At 47.4% G+C, this 16,764-nt stretch overlaps 1 protein-coding gene, 1 long non-coding RNA gene and 1 pseudogene across 4 annotated transcripts; 1 reads left to right on the top strand and 2 right to left on the bottom strand.

Moving 5' to 3' along the window:
- The first annotated feature begins 1,851 nt into the window (after positions 1 to 1,851).
- On the top strand, positions 1,852 to 4,776 carry LOC120686303. Of its 3 annotated transcripts, XR_005680129.1 has the most exons (4): positions 1,852 to 2,137; positions 2,217 to 2,316; positions 3,329 to 3,405; positions 3,563 to 4,776. It is a non-coding gene; the product is annotated as an uncharacterized LOC120686303 (long non-coding RNA). The 3 variants fall into 3 exon arrangements; XR_005680131.1 differs by lacking the exon at positions 2,217 to 2,316 and having other exon boundaries at positions 1,853 to 2,216; XR_005680130.1 differs by lacking the exon at positions 2,217 to 2,316 and having other exon boundaries at positions 1,856 to 2,137.
- A 1,699-nt stretch (positions 4,777 to 6,475) lies between these two features.
- On the bottom strand, positions 6,476 to 9,022 carry LOC120686302 (pathogenesis-related protein PR-4-like). Its single transcript, XM_039968502.1, has 2 exons — positions 8,530 to 9,022; positions 6,476 to 6,865 (listed from the first exon to the last, which is right to left on the bottom strand). Exons 1-2 carry the CDS (start codon positions 8,794 to 8,796, stop codon positions 6,689 to 6,691), a joined length of 444 nt encoding a protein of 147 aa, XP_039824436.1. The 5' UTR covers positions 8,797 to 9,022; the 3' UTR covers positions 6,476 to 6,688.
- A 7,049-nt stretch (positions 9,023 to 16,071) lies between these two features.
- On the bottom strand, positions 16,072 to 16,542 carry LOC120685081 (annotated as a pseudogene).
- Between the last annotated feature and the right edge of the window lie 222 nt (positions 16,543 to 16,764).

The raw sequence follows: 16,764 nt of genomic DNA, 5'->3' as shown, positions 1-16,764 counted from the left end.
CCTACACCGTCAACACACCTGGACGCTGGGGATGGACGCCGTGGCGTGGGTGAAGGACGCCATGATCGACGCCACCGAGCTCTGGGCTCTCGACTACGACGAGGGCATCCCTCGCGTCCCGCTGTCGTGCCCCATCGTGAGCATGGACGATGCCGACACCATCTGCTTCCTTGTATGCGAGTGGCACCATGAAGGCTACTACAGCGACAGCACGGGGTGGCTGATCTTGGTGGGCACGAGGGGACCAGCATTGCTGTCAGTCTCCTGCATCCCCAGCGGACGGTCGCTCTGCGGCCGTGGAGACGTCGTCCCCAGTAGGGTTTCTTGCTACCCGGACCCTTCCAAGCCAAGCAGCAGTGCTGACAGTGCGTCTTCGCTGAGGGAGATCCCGTCACCTGTCGTCGCCGTCGATGAGATGCAGACGGACGACGCCGGCGCCCGGCGGTTCAGAAGAGCGGCGGCCTTCTTGCGGATCGCCGGCTAAGACTGCGACGACGCAGTTGTCGGCAATCTCGGCGGCACTTCAGGAGATCCCAAGCTATGGCATGGATCGTGATGACATGCTGAAGGCCTACAGCATTCTTAGCCGGGACAATGGCCGCCGGTTGGGATCGCTTTTGGGGATCCCGAGGAAGGATTGGCTCTTGATGCAGATCAAGGCTGACGAAGCTTAGATGCAGATCAAGGATTGTTATTAGTTACTTTTTGGACGTGAAACTTTCTTTTCTTAAGTTCACTATGCCAGAAACTAACAAAGAAGACACCATTTTTAGTGACGCAGAATTGAACCTCATCTCTTATATATTATTGGCGACACGTTACAACAACTCGCGTCACCTATATATCTGCTCCACCCCGATGAAGAACAAAACGCGTCACCGATGTAGACTTACTAGAGACACGGGTCTACAAATCGCGTCACCAATAACAGAGGAGAGTTGTAGGAGACGCGACCAACGAAATGCGTCACTTGTCATGGGTATCCCAGACCCGAAATTTTAGAACTTCTCTCGCGTCCGAGTACACACCGGCGCCGGCACCCGACCCCCTTCTATCTCCATCTTGATTCCCTTCCTCTCCCTCTCTCCCGATCCAAATCTCTCCACCTCCCATGGCGCCGCCATCTGCTTCCTCGTGCTTCCCCAGCATGGCGCCGTCGCGCCTAGTCATGCACGGGAACCTCATCGCCTTTGGTTCCTCCACTGCAGCACCGACGCCCACCTTGGACCTAGGGATGAAAACGGTCGGGAACGGTCAGGAAAACCCCTCAACCGTTCCCGCAACTGTATTTTTTGGTCGGGAACGGAAACGGGAACGGGAAAATCGGACGGGAAAACGAAATCGGTATTACGGGATATCGGGAACGGAATCAATCGGTCGGGAGCATGCCGATTACGATCGGGAATCGATAACTCAAAACGGAAAAATACATACAACCACTTCAAACATTTAACTTGATAAAATAATTACAACTATGCATAAATAACATGGAAACAAGACTCGTATAACTAAGAAACACAGGTAAAGTGAATCACGAATTCACAATTCATGTTGGAACACATGCAAACAACAATTCACGTTTCCAACACAGGTAACACAGCCGACTACGACAAATACGGGAATTCCCGCGGGAATTTTCCCGGCTGAAAACGGGAACCGTGAAAACGGTCGGGAAAACACCCCAACCGTTCCCGTTCTCGTTCCCGCCCGTTTTCCCGTTTTGTTTTCCTATTTTTCCATTTTTTTCGCGAAAACGATTTACGATCGGTTTAAACGGTAAACGGAGCCGGTCGGGACGAGATTTTCCCGTCCCATTTTCAACCCACTTGGACCCCACCGCGGCTGCCATTCCTCCTCCCCAACCCCTATTTCCTCTCCTCCCACCTAGATTTGGTATGCTGCCACCACCACCCCCTCCTCCTCCTCCTCCGGCGAGCACCTCGCCGGAGCAGGGCCAGAACCACTAGCACCTTACCACTCCCAGCCCTATTCCCGCTCAGATCCACCTAGAACTCGAAGATGCCCGATGCAGATCCATGGCCAGCGGTGGCCTTCCTTGGCGTGCTCTCCTCCCGTCGTGGCTGCAACGGTGAAGCCACTCTTCGTGCTGCTGGGCGTCCGCAGCCTCTACCTGCAGGTGACACCCACGCTAAGCCTGCCCTGCCATGGAATCTGCCCTCACTCGGAAACTTCACTTTTCCCCTTTTCCCTTCCAGGTGAGCCTGCCCTGCCATGGAGTCTGCTCTTCAGTTTATTGTGCTCGCATGGTGTTTGCCAGATTGTCTGAGCGAGTGTTTTTCACTTGCTGTCTATTGGGTGATAACTCTCATTCAATTTGGTTTAATAAATCTCCTATGCTTGTTTATGTATTGTTATACTATTATGGAAAGCTTGAGGTAAGGTTGATTGCTTTATGATGATTAATTCATCCGTTCTAGATTCGGTTCCTCTGTTGCTTCGATTATATAAGGGCACCAACCTATTTATGAGGCCAATATAGTATCTTATAATAATGCACCGACACATACATTGTTGTTTGTTAACTTTCATTGGAGATTTCTTGTTCCTATACTGAGAACTGACCGTGTGATGCTCAGCTTTTATCCTCATTGACATGTAGGTGTTCTTTTATTTTTTGGCTTGCATGGTGTACCTGTAATTTGGTTCAAGGCATCAAATTGTTTGGGATGTCTGATGAGCGACAGAGTGAATAACCAGCCTCTATCTGTCTGCTGCCTCATCCCATTCATAATTTTTTTTGACTGGCATAGCATAGTTATTTGTTTAACAGCTGTGAGGGAACTATATGTGACAGTTTGTACTGTTTTTTAATCCTGCTGTTCTAAGTGGTCTACGCGAAAAGCTAGTGTTGGAGGATACAACATTTTGAGATCCTCTGTTTTCCGAAATTTCATTAGCTAACAGATATATGTAGTGTGTTTTCTCTGATTTCTCTTTATACAAGTCAGTATATCCTAGGAAGATAGTATCCTAGGAAGCTATATTTGTTGTTAGATACTTAATGTTGACTTGTACATTTTTTTATGCTGCCTATCTGCAGAGTTAAAATGCTTATAAAATGTCTGGTTCAGTGTTACATAGGGTTCAATCAGTCTCAGTCTGAGAGATCATGGTTTGAATAACTTACATCTACATCCAGAACCATGTATAAAACTGTGTGGAACTTTTTTTTCTGCATCCTTTAGATGGCTATGTGCTTGAATATCCTTTATCTGATAGCTTGCTTGATCCAACACTGAGAATGGACCGTGCGGTGCTAGCATAGGAGGAAAATGCTCAACTTTGAACCAAAGCTTGTGTTGTGCAGGTCTAGCAGTTTTGGAGCATATGGATAGTCAAACCTTGATAATCTTGCTTGCTAATGAACTTACCAAGTGATCCAAGGTATGTCTTGCTCTGTCGAGCACATGGCTATCTACCCTATCAGTGAATTTTCTATCTATTTCCGTTGTATGGATTAGAATTATACATCAATACAACTGCACTTTCAATTGTGGGCATCTAGTTTGTGCAACTAATACAGTTCAAGCAATCCATGTAGGTCATTTTTCAGTTACTGCAATGTCATAGGTGGCATATGATTGGCATTAAAACAGCACTTTTTTACACAGACAGGTAAGTTTGTTGCGTTTCTCAAAACTGTGCTAGCAAAAAATGATCAGGTACCTAACTATTGCACCTATACTCTGTAGTTAGCAGTGAGAGTAGTCTCCTACCAGTTGCTTTCATGATCTTATATTAAGTAGCTGATCATGAGGTTTAACTACATATATTTTTGTACATTCTCTTTTCTAAGATGCCACAAGAAGAACTAGCCAAACACAATATCACACCTGCTCTTTACCAGTAGCATTAAGAATTGGATTTAGGAAGACTAGCAGTAGGCTAGTACCAGTAGGATAAAGTAGAAGTAGCAGACTACAAACTAGTAGTAGCTGGTGTCATATTGTGTCATATCTGTGCAAGCATAAGTTCATATAAAGCTAGAGGTGTATGTTGTCAATATCTATATCATAAACTCAATTTAGGCAAGTACTCCTTCATCCTATGTTTTTAAAGCGGTAAGGCGAGGCGAGGCAATCCACCACCGCCTTATCGCCTAGGCGGGCTAAGGCGAGACCTTAAGCAAGGCGAGCCGCCACCGCCTTGTCGCCTAGGCGACGCCTTGAAAACAGAGCCTTCATCTATTCTATAGTTTGCTAATACTGTTATTTCTATTTCTTTGAGGTCAAGCCACTGCGGTCATAAAAGATTCTAGTAGTGTCGGTGCTGCCGGCACCAAACTGATAGATTTGCAGGTCAGCATGCTCTTTCTCTTTGTCAGACGTTGTAGGCATTTTGTTGCTCTATTGTACACTATTTTCTATTAATAAATTTAAGATTAGGAATGGGAAAATGGAGGTATCAATTGATTTTAGTTTCTGTCCAAGATCTCTGATGGATAATTTCAGTAGTTGAGGTTAAGTAGTTACGGTTCTTGTAGTTGAGATTCAACATTATTGATCATTTCTACATGCAATGTGATTGAACTTGTGCATCTCAGTTATCTCTGTCTTTTACCTATTTTCACTTGGTAAAACAGTTTGTGGAACATAATTAGTTGTGATGGCGAGCAGCGAAGGAAGTCCAGGTTTTGCGATTTTTTTTTCTCCTCCCTTTTTCAGCTGCATTTTTAGGAAGGTTGTAACACCTATAGAATTATGTAATGGATAAAACATGTGTATCTCTTATGTATTTAAGGTGTATTTTAAATCCTCTTTTTTTGTTTCTTTAATTCATCATTGGAGATGTGTTTTGCTGAAACGCGCAATGAGAGGGTCATTAGTGACACATTTTTTAAATCGCGTCTCGGATGAGTGGTCATTGGAGACGCGTTTTGTCAACTCGCGTCTCCGATAATGATTATTGGAGATGCGTTTTTGTCAACCCGTGTCTCCGATGAGAGTCATTGGAGACACGGAAATCCGTGTCACCGATGTGATTCACATCGGTGACGAAAATTTGGTGACCCGAGTTTTTTCGTCTCCGATGACAGTTTTTCCGCGTCTCCAATCTGCGATTCTGGCATAGTGGTTTCAACTATACATACGGTGTATTTTTGTTACAAAAGCACGTGCTATAGTAGTCAGAACTTACCTTTCTTCCTCTCACGGGATACGTAGGAGTCTGGAGCTCCAATTATTTTATTTAGGCTCCGATGTATCTCTAGCATCTTTTTTTAATTCTTTTTTGAGAATTTTAGAGGTTAATTTACGGATATTTTAATGGTTAAAAAATTATATATATTATTTGTTGGATTTGTTTGGAACTAAAACATGGTTCGAAACCAATCATTACATGGATTTTTCTAAGTTCAGTGACCGGCATGACATACCTTGACAAGTCCGGATCCGCCGTGTATTTTACTCTTTCCTTTCCTACTGATGGATATCTAAAAAGAATACTCCTAGCAAGTAGCAAGAAATAACACACGGTACTCTGTCATCTAAAAGAATACTCCTAGCAAGTAGCAAGAAATAACACACGGTACTCTGTCGTGTGTCCGATTATTTGCCGTGTGTTTTTTATCAGGCACACGTGCACACACACGGTAAAGCATGGCATGCTTTACCGTGTGTTTTTTTTTGCACGTGGCAAAGCCATGTTTTGGTGTGTGCTTTATTTTGGTACACGGCAAAGTAATAAATTTATCGTGTGTTTTTTTACACACGACAAAGTAATAATTTTTTTCGAAACTTCTTTAATACACCGAACGTCACGAAATTTTAAAAAAATGATGTTTGACATGTGCCTTGCCGTGTGCCGGATCAAGGCACACTACAAAGAACCAAGCTTTGTTGTGTGTCGTAGATCTGGCACACGGCAAAGTGAGATTTAAATTTTGTAAATGACCTTGGATAGGAAAACAGTCAAAATAAAAGTTGTAGATCTCGAAAAGTTATGAAATTTTATAGTTGACAACTTTTTAATTTGAATTCATTTAGGATCTCAAATAAGCAATTTATACTCAGTTTAGTATAATATGTGGGGAAAATGTAGTATAGATACAACTGAGTGTGTGGTGCAGTGGTCGAATCTTGCTGACCGCGTTGTGCGCGAAAAATGCTGCGATTTGCGACTTTAGTGGAATGGGTGGCAAAGCCGTGTGCCAACAAGCTCAGTCCCATAGTGATGAAGGGCCTTTTTTGTTTTCTATTTTTAAAATCAGTTTTTTGAATAATTCTTTGCCGAGTGATTTTTAGCACTCTGCAAATTCTTTTTCCGTGTGCCAAATAAAGGCACATGGCAAATGACCTCTTTGCCTATGCCTGTTTGCTGTGTGTTGCACACTGCAAAGACTTTGCGCAAAAGGGTCTTTGCCGTGTGCCAACAAGCTCAGTACCGTAGTGATGAAGAGATATATAGAAAAGATGTTGCAAGTAAAACAAGCTTGCATGCTGCTCATGCTTCTAGCTTTTTAAAGTATAGGCAACATGCCTTGTGATATGTAACTTTTTATTATTCCACATTGTTCAACAATAACAACAACAAAGCTTCAATTTATTTTCACTGGACGCCCACTTATTCATCCTCAAGTTTAATTTCACCATGTGGGGTTACATATATAATTCTATATACGTGCAGCAGCAGCTGCTGCTGCTCCTGGTGATGGAGTCATCATCAGTTTTCAGTTGTCGCCGCAGTTGACGAACTGGTAGCTGACGGTGAGGTGCCCGTCCCGGACGCCTGAACCGTCGGTGTCGATCTTGCTGAACGCCGTGTCGTAGTCCAGGTCCAGCCCGCCGTTGCTGCACTGGTCCACGATCCTCACCGTCGTCGACGCGCCCGTCGCCGAGTTCGTCACCTACACACAAACATTGTTCAGATCAAATCAGTTCATCATTTCTCTTGCTGTTCATTAACTTCGTCTTCTGCAAAGTCCAAACCATCCAGAAAAGCAGTTTATCGTATACTCTCTCCATCTCAAATTATTAATCGTTTTATTTTTCTAAATACCTCGATTCACTACCGGAATCCTATGGTATGCCGAGTGTCAGAAACACTCGGCGAAGACCAATATACACTCGGCAAAATGTTTGCCGACGGTCGCCCTCGGCAAAGGCTACACGGCAAAGGGAGCGACGGCAAACAGCTCTTTGCCGAGGGCTTTTTCTCACGCACTCGGCAAAGAGAGTGCCGTGTGTTATTTAGCACTCGGCAAAAAAAATCGAAAGAAGTAAAAAAAAAAAGCACCCGCGTCGTTCCTCGCGCCGGCCGCCACCGCCGTCATTCCTCGCGGGGACTCGCCGGCGGCGAGGAGGCACGGAGGCGGAGGAGAGGCACCCCGCGTCCTCGCCGTCGTGAGCACCTGCTCGCGCCTGGGACAGAAGGAGGGCCGGGGCCCTCCGATGCGCGCAGATCCGGCCCGAGTGAGAGGGGGGCGGGAGGGGGTGGATCCGGCCGCCGCCGCTGCTCGCCGTCGCCGCCGTCCGCCCGCCGGAGTGGGAGAGGAAGGCCAGCCCCGCACGAGCGTCGCGGCCGACCGGTCGGGGATGGACGGAGGTGCACGAGCAGCTCGTCGTCGCCGCCGCCTGGACCCCCGCGCCGCGCCGCCAAGTCCCGCCGCCCCGCGCCTGCGCTCTGCCGCCCGAGCGCGCCGCCGAGGGAGCCGAGGAGGGCCACCGCCATGGCAACCGCGCCGGAGAGCAGGGGCGGCCCGCAGCCATGGCCTCCACGCGAGGGAGCAGGGGAGGCCCGGCCGCTGCCGCCATGGCCACTGCGCGGGCCTCCGCGCGCGGATCTGCTTCGGCGCGCCGCGCTACCGCGAGAGGAGGGAGGAGGGGAGTCGCGCCGCCAGAGCCGCGCGCTGGGAGGCGGCGGTCGGCCCTGGGAGGCGGCGGTGAGCGCGGCTGCGGCGCTGAGGTCTAGGGGGCGGCCACGAGGAGGCAGGGTGGTGGGCGGCGAGCTCCCTGGAAGAGGAGCAGAGGCGGCGGAGAGAAGAGAGAGAGAGAATGGAATGGAGGCGCCGAGATGTAGGAGGAGTGGCCGGTGGAGAGGATAAGGTGGGGAGGATTTCGAAATAAAGGGATGAGAGTTGAGCGGGGGTGTGAAAATTTTGTTTGCCGAGTGCTGCGTCTAGTCACTCGGTAAATTTGATTTTTCGCCGTGTGTCAAATAAATAGCACTCGGCGAACCCCTTTTTGCTGAGTGTTTTTTTTTACACTCGGCAAACAAGTTCTTTATCGAGTGCTGTTATTTTACCGAGTGTCTTTTATGATGTACTCGGCAAATAATTTCTTTGCCGAGTGTCCGAAAGAATACACCCGGCAAACTCCTTAGCACTCGGCAAAGAGCCGGTTTCCGGTAGTGATTTTACTATGAACCTAGACACGATATATATATATATATATAATTAATATATTTAGAAAAATCAAAACGTATATATATATATAATTAATATATTTAGAAAAATCAAAACGTCTAATAATTTAGGATGGAAGAGTATCTAAGAGCCTATAAGATAATTACCCGGAGGCACTGCCCGCACGAGGCCTGGCCGGTGGGGCCGGCGGGCCCGCAGAAGGCGGTCCAGCCGTACCTGCTGCGCCACTGGTACGACTTGCCGGCGTCCCAGGTGGCGCAGTACACGCTGGCGGCGTTCAGGTCCCAGTTGATGTTCTGGGGGCGGTAGTAGTTGTAGGTGGCGCGCACGCCGGACGCCTGCTGCGCCGCGGCCATGGCCGCCGCCGCGCACAGCAGCGCCGCCACCAGCGCAAGCCGCCCTCCTCCGGCCATCCTCCTAAGCTCAGATAAGAATGAGAGTTTACTCGCCGTAAGCTATGCAACAGATCTCTTCGCTAATAGCTTGTGCTGTGCTGCTGCTACGATTTATAGCTGAGACTGATGAGACCGAGCATCGCATTGACTCTTCTCGATCGCCCGAAATTCGCGGCAAAACTTTTGCCAAATCTGCTAGATTCTAGACGCTGCCTTGGAATTCCACGAGCGAGCTGCCAATATTGACCGGGGCAGCGAGGATGATGCAGCCCAACGGGGAAGAAGACTTTTGTGGCTTGGATAGATCAGAGTTTTATGAGGCTGTGAACAGTGTGAAGGAGTCTCATGTTGGCGTTTCCACCAACGTCGTGCTCAACAAGAGTACGTACCGAGAAGCAAAGAGCGCACGCGCCACAGGAAACTTCTGTGATGAGAAAAAGGTGTTTGATCTAGCCTCCTGGAAAATGAACGCCGTAAAAGTTCAAAATTTTATTTGTTGTGTGAATGGATTGAATTGAAGGTCAGTGTAATTGTGTGGGCTACTAATTCTAGTGCTATAGATTCCTTCGTATCAGCTGAGGCCGGACTGTTATCCATATTCTTAAAAAAATAGATTCCCTCATATGCTCTATACATTGTGAACGAGTAGGTCATACACGTATAGCCATTGGAGGCGGTAAGTTGTCTCCTTCAAACTGCCCATTTTGTTTCAAGTATGTGCTTTACTTATACTGAATAAACAGGGTTTTATTAAATCAAGTATAGCTGTTTATGTTTGACCAGCTTGGACGACAATATTGTGGTTTAAGGAACAAATAGAAAGATATTTATGGTACTACCTACGTCCTAGAATATAGCTATTTTTATGTTTTCTTAAACTTTACCTGTAGATGGTTAGAAAAATCATAAAGTTTAATAATATAAAAATGATATTAGTTTACTCATTATGGAAACGAAACCAACTATTGTAACATGTAATCTTTTTCTATTAAAAGTAATTATTTCTTGAGATATTATTGGTCCAAGATGAAAACATTTGACTTTGACCACATTTTAAAGTTGTTATATTTTGCTATGGAGGTAGTAAACGTTTTTCTTCTCTAGAAACTGTCACGAAATGATTAATTAGTTGGAATCAAGCACATAGATCATCCGGTTATTAAATCAATAGACTAGAAAGAAGAAACAACTGAAAGTAATTATTATAATATAATTAGGTTGCTATGTTATGACATCGTATATGATTTAACATGTAATTCAGCTTGTTCTTATTCCCCTCGTAGTTCGGCAACACTAAGTGTTTTATTCTCATGACAAAATGATCTCAGTGCATGGTTTCATACCACAGTTACTAAGACTGAGAACTTGGTAACTGATCAAGCTAGATGAGTTTTATGGGGATCGTAAGGAGTTTATGTCACCACATCTGTACCACGCCATCTAAAACCTCTCTAAAGTTGAGCAGTTGAAATGTTATATTAAAAAAGGTTGAAAAGTGGACATTTTGTAGTTGAGGGTCGCATACTTATAGTTCAAGATAGTAGAATGAATTTTTTTAAAAGCAAGGACATGCTTTTGTCATTGCTCATTCTGGTGGCCAGATTTCTACATAGTTGAGTACTTGAGTGGTTTTGGTCTCCGTCTTGTTTTTTTCCGAAAGATTTACTTCCTCCATCCAAAAAAACAATTCATCCTAGAAATTCTAGGACAAATTAATAAAAAGTTAAAATAACCTAAGTTTGCCCCTATTTATTACCTTGACACTAATTGATTGTTTGCATGAGCATGTACTTAATTCTAAATAGAGTAAGATGACTTATTCTTTTGAGACAAATTTTGAATCATAGAATGACTTGTTTTTTTTTACGGAGGGAGTATGCTACTACTTGGACTTGGCTTCTAGTAACCCACAAATTGTGAGCAAATTAGGCCCGGCCCAAGCTCAAACTTGGCTCGGCTGGGTCAGCCAGGATTGGTCCTGACAAGTCAGGCTATTTGGGTCAACCCTTTTTTTTTTTTTGCTGTCTATATCACATCTGGGCACTTTTTTTCTTCCTCCCACACCTGAATTTATAATCCTTGGATCTCGAGATCAAGGGTTAATATCTCATACCATATCTTCTTCTCCCTACCTCTACTCCCATACCTCCAGTCCCCTGCGCGCCACCCCCCCCCCCACTCCCCCACCGGCCGCCATCCCCGGAACCAACGAGGCCAGCCTGCCTGTCGGCCGTCCTTCCTCCTCCCCTCCGCTGTGCACCCCCCACCCACCGCCCTTCCCATCTCTGTTGGCTCCCGCCGCCATCTCAACTGCGTCAATATTCCCGTGCCAATTCATCGGCGATACTCACCCCTACCCCTGCATAGCCCAGTCAGGTGTCCAAACCTCCCAACTCTGGTGGTTCCCCTGCTGCCTCCACTCCCCCGCCACTTCTCCTGGCACCACCGCCTGTTACCCTGCTGACCCGACCTTCCTCTAGATCCGCTGGACATAGGTACGCCCAAACCACCAATCCCCGAACCCTGCAAGTTCACCGGACTTGTAGAAGAAGGTGAGTTGAGGGAGAGAGAAAAAAATATCAGGTGTGGGGGAGATGAAAAATCCGAGTGTGGTTTAGCTTTCCTATCTTTTAGCTCAATGTCAATGCTAGCCAACGCCACTTATGACGAACTCCACCCACACACCATCGCAACTTCCAGCAGTCCAGCACTGTTGCCGCAACCGCCGCATCCTCCATATTCCCTCCGCTCGTCGGAGACGCAACGATCAGCTCCGACGAGTTCCCAAACATCCGAGATTAACTAAAAGTTCTGAACAAAGTTTCCAGCAAGCAGTGGCAGAGCCACCAGTATAGCGAGCCATGGCGGCCGCCATGCCTGGCCGGCGACGACCCCCCCCCCCCCACTGGCCGGCAAAAGTTCCCTGCACTGCTGCGCCATGGAGCCATGGAGCTACCAGGTCTCACTATACCACAACCTAATATTAGCGTCGGACATCTTACGTTGTAAATAGAAAATCACCGATTAACAGTTGGTCGGCATAGGTTTTCATCGAACCATTGGTCGGTATTTCAGGTTTTATCAATTGAGGATCCGTCGGATATCAATTTAGATTTACCGATCAACTATCTGTTGGTAAATCCGACGTATACCACCAACCATCGGTCGGTATAAAAAATCCACCCTCTCCCGCGCGCGCTCAGCCACAAACTCCCGCGAGCATAATTCACCAGAGGCCCACTTATCAGTCTATTGTGAAACCATAACATGCTTTCTTCTTCCATCGAGTCACCATTTTCCCCGCCGCGACCCACCAGCTCTATTTCCCCAAATCGCGCGCACGGCGTGCGTGGCTGCCTCCCCCAAATCCAAATCCCACCTCCCCCAAATCCAATTCCAGCACTAGATCGAGAACCCCCACGCGCGCCTCCCCCAAATCCAACTCGCAACACCAGATCGAGCCCACGCCGCCGCCAAGGGCTCTCGTCCTGGAGCCACCCCAGCCACCCGCCGCTCAACCCAGCGCCGCCACCATCCAGCACACGCCGAGGCTGGCAACCCTGCGCCATGGCGCACGGCGCGCTGCTGCAGGCCCGACACTGCAGCAGGCCCCTACGGCGGCCTGAGGCGGGCCGCGACCCCCACTCCTCTCCGGCGCCCCGAGGCTCCTGCTGCCTCCATCCACTGCCTCCGTCCTCTGACCATGACCAGCGCCGAGTGAAGTGCTGATTTCCCAGTGAAGTGCGTTCCTTCCGCCACCTCCATCCTCTGGACATGACCAGCTTGAGCGCTCCCACAGGCAGCCAGAAGTCCTAGCCCATCCTTAGCCTCTTGACCTCCTCTCCTGACACAACAAGGCCATCAGCAATTCAAGGTCATGACAAGCAGTGGATTTGATGGCAGCACATCGCCTGAATCATTTGCATCTTCATTTTTTTTGTGTGGGTTTCTAAATCTTGCTGCTGAAATTAATACAACAACAACATAGCCTTTTTTCCCAAGCAAGTTGGGGTAGGCAGCAAGCATCTTCTTAGGTTCATCAGATCGTCAGCCTCACCCTAACACATCTTGGTTACTTCCTCCCCTTGGCGTCTGATCTGAATGTTTAGAAATCCCTCATGGTACTTCATTTTGCTACCAGGGCCGTCCCGACACAAACCGGGGCCCTGTACGAAAATATCAAGTAGGGCCTACGTACTGGACTAGCAAATTCATATACTGTTTATTAGGCCCTTTTTAGGCGAAAATATCAAGTAGGGCCTACTGGACTAGCAAATCCATATACTGTTTATTAGGCCCTGTTTAGTTGGTGAAAAATTGTTAGTTTTGGTATTGTAGCATATTTCGTTGTTACTTGATAAATAATGTTCAATTATAGACTAATTTGACTTAAAAAATTCATCACGTGCTAATCAGTTAGACTGTGTAATTAGTTATTTTTTCAACTACATTTAATGTTTCATGTATGTGTCCGAACATTCGATGTGACGGATACTGTAAATTTTTTTTTGCCTTAGCATCAATATCAGATTTTTCGATCTCTCATAAGAACTGCCTAGATCAATTGATGCATGCATATAAAAATAATCAATTCATCATCGATTAAATGAATAAAATACGGCTGTCGCAGATGGCACATCGACGCCTTGTGCCTCTGTCCTATTAAGTCGCGTGATCGTGCTAGTCGAGAAGACCACACATCGTTGCTGCCGCGGAAAAAAGGCAACGGAATAACCAGCTCTCGTAATGCAATAGGCAACTAGTTGGAGCCAATGACACAGACCAAAATATTAATAGACCTAATAGGCTGCTGATCTTGTATTTGGGGCCCTCCAAATTGGGGGCCCTGTTCCGCTGGACGGGCCTGTTTGCTACTTAATATTTTTCATGTGCAAACTTGTTAATTATTTTTTAAATGCATATTCAGCATTAGTAGCGCATGTCTCACGCTTTTATACCGACGCCACTATTACCGTCAAATAGTTAGGGTCGGCATAGCTATATGCTGATAGATGGTTGGTTGCTATCTTTGGGTTGTGGTATAGTGTCTGTTCGTCGCATCGAAGAAGAAGATAATGTTTAGGACTTTTGGGTTCATCCCCTCACAGTTTGCTTCGCGCCTTCAGCCTCTGCCAGATGCGTGATGGCGGTAGACGGGGAGTAGGGCCTGAAAGGAATCGGATGCTCGTAGCCTAAGAGGGGGAGGGGGTGAATTAGACAAACTAAAACTTTGACCTCAAACTCCAACTAATTTGCATATAAATTAAATTAAAACATACTATCTAGTTGTGCAACTAGTGTTCTTCTAGTGTGAAAACTCTCATCCTAAAAGAGTTATGCAACCTATAGCCAATCATATCAAGATACTACTCTACGAAAGTAAAGGCACACAAAGATTGCAATAAGTAAATGCGGAAGCTTAAAGGAGGGATGCGAGGAAGCAAACTTTTTGACACGAGGATTTATCTCGTGGTTCGGTTAGCCACAAAGGCATACCTATATCCACGTTGTTGAAGCACTCACAGAGAGTATTGCTTCTCGGCTACCAAGTCTCTTCCGTGAACATAATCACGGTCACCTTGGCCCCCGGGTTTCACTAAGTAGCTTCACCAAGAAGGGTGGGGGTCTCCACGTCCCCCGCACAACGCACAAAGATGTCGTCGCCGCTCCACACCAAGCCGGAGGGTCGAAGACATTGCTGGCGAGCCACCAAGACTCCAAGGGTTGGCACACCGAGTACAAGAGGTGGTTCTCTCCTAGAACCAAGGCACAAGGCACACAACCTTACTCACTCACTCAATAGCTAATCTAGCACTAACAATCACAAAGCATGTGCTAAACCTAAGAATGTGATCAATTTGCTCTTTGGTTGGCTTTGAGGTGTTCTTGGATGTGTGTGGGACTTCTCTGAACTCCAGCAACTCCAAAATGGCCGGGGGACGGCATATTTATAGCCTAACAAATCAAACCAGCCGTTTAGAGCCGTTATGCCTTCTTCTGCGTAGGCATCGGAACATCTGACCAGAGAGCGTCGGATCAACCGGTCTCTCTAAGCACTTGTGTATCTGTTGAGTTTCTGACGGCTGACGTAGCAGGCACCGGATAGTCCGACGTATTACTCCGACGGAGCATCGAATCATCCGGTCCTGAGGATCTCTCTTCTTCTGCGCCAATAATGCTGACGTCATTACACCGACGCATTAGTCTGATGTGGCGTCGGAACATCCGATCCTGAAGAGAACGCCTTGATCCCAAAACATGCTCTCCGAAGAATACTCCGACGATTAGTCCGACGGTCTTCATTTGCTGGCATCGATCATCCGGTTGCATTGGGATTCTCTAGCAGAGACCTGAACCTGTCAGAATTGACCCGGTCCTATTGTGTCGGATAGTCCGACAGGGGGTCGTCGGATAGTCAGACGGCTGGTCAGATATTCCGGTCCTTCTGTGTTTTTCTGATTCTTCTTCGCATTTGTCCAATTCATCGCAGCAGTCATTTGGACACTTTAAATATATTCTATCTCTGCTTTCTCCCTGCGACTTGAGTGTCTCGACAGTGGTTTGGACGTCTCGACGGTGAATTGGACGTCTCGGATATGGTTTGGACTCCATCCAAGGGACCTAAAAAATCCTACAAATATGATCTCGTTAGTCCCATTAATTGCGTTGTACTTGATCACCAAAATCACTCGAAATGGTCTAAATGGGGCATGTTCGTTACAAGGCCAGCGCAGCCTCGGTCTGGATGGCATGGAAATGGAACCGACTACCTCCTAAAGAATCTGATGGCGCTGCAGCCGCCACTAACCGTCGGGCGACGCCCAATTTCAGATGCTAGAAGGATTGAGAAAAAATTAAAAGGTGAGTTGGATTATGAAGTGCTTTCAAGCCTTGAAACATCGCAGGATGAATCTTCTTCAGCCTACCAATGCTAATATTTTCATACAGTTACGACTTATAAGCTGATATATAGTAAATTTATGCATATTCGATGATCACATATATTTTTTTATTGAATTGTGGCATTTCGTTATACTATATTTTTTATACAAATGAGTAGTGGTAAGTTCATTATGGTAGATTTTAATCCTGGCTCCACCCCTGCCAGCAAGTACACTCTATGCTTTATTACTTCCAGTAAATCAGGGCAAACAGTCCAAAAAAGAAGCACAAGATTGCAAACATTTCAGCTGCATCCTCTCAGAAACAAGCTAGAAAGATCAATGATCTCGTGACCACGCAGATTGATTATTATCCATGACAGATCAATCGACCATGTAGCACAGAACGAAGCTAGTCTTGGCAGTCGACGAACTGGTAGCTGACGGTGAGCTGCCCGGTGACGACGCCGTGGTCGTCGGTGTCGAGCTGGTTGAACACCAAGGGGTCCAGCCCGAGCCCGCCGAACGAGCACCGGTCGAGGATCCGCACCGTCGCCTGCGCCCCCGTCGCCGCGTTCGCCCCCAGCAGGCAGCGGCCGCAGGACGCCTCGCAGTGCGGCCCCGCCGGCCCGCAGAACGCCGCCCAGCCGTAGCGCTGCCGCTACGCCAGCGGCATGTCGGCGTCCCACGTCGCGCAGTAGGCGCTGACGGCCCTGAGGTCCCAGTTCGCCAACGACGCCACGTACGAGTTCCGCACCGCCGTCACGCCGCCCGCCTGCTGCGCCGCCGCGCCGCGGGCCGCCGCCGACGCGCAGGCGGCGACGACCAGGGCCAGAGCGAGAGTGGCCGCCGCCGGCGTCGTCCTCGCGCTGACATTCACCATGGAGGGCACACACAATGTGATGATCCAATGAGGGACATTCGTTCTCAAGCAGTAGTTATAGGCGAGGGGGCGGCCAGTTCGAACATGGTTTTGTTTTGATTTGCTACCGCAGACTACAAAGCTGATCGTTTGTACTCTGCCGTGCTGACTCGATCAGAGCAGTAGCTAATGTTTAGGATTAATTCTGATCGAGTATGTGACTACTATGTTTGTCAGATTTAA

This window comes from Panicum virgatum, chromosome 8N (assembly GCF_016808335.1).
Source record: "Panicum virgatum strain AP13 chromosome 8N, P.virgatum_v5, whole genome shotgun sequence".
Taxonomy (NCBI): Eukaryota; Viridiplantae; Streptophyta; class Magnoliopsida; order Poales; family Poaceae; genus Panicum; species Panicum virgatum.
This window is presented reverse-complemented; position numbering and strand designations above follow the sequence as displayed.

Coding starts and splice junctions, on each gene's coding strand:
- LOC120686302 (XM_039968502.1), bottom strand. CDS start 8,796: ATGGCCGGAGGAGGGCGGCTTGCGCTGGTGGCGGCGCTGCTGTGCGCG. Junction 6,866..8,529: donor CGTGCGGGCAGTGCCTCCGG/GTAATTATCTTA, acceptor GTTTGTGTGTAG/GTGACGAACTCGGCGACGGG.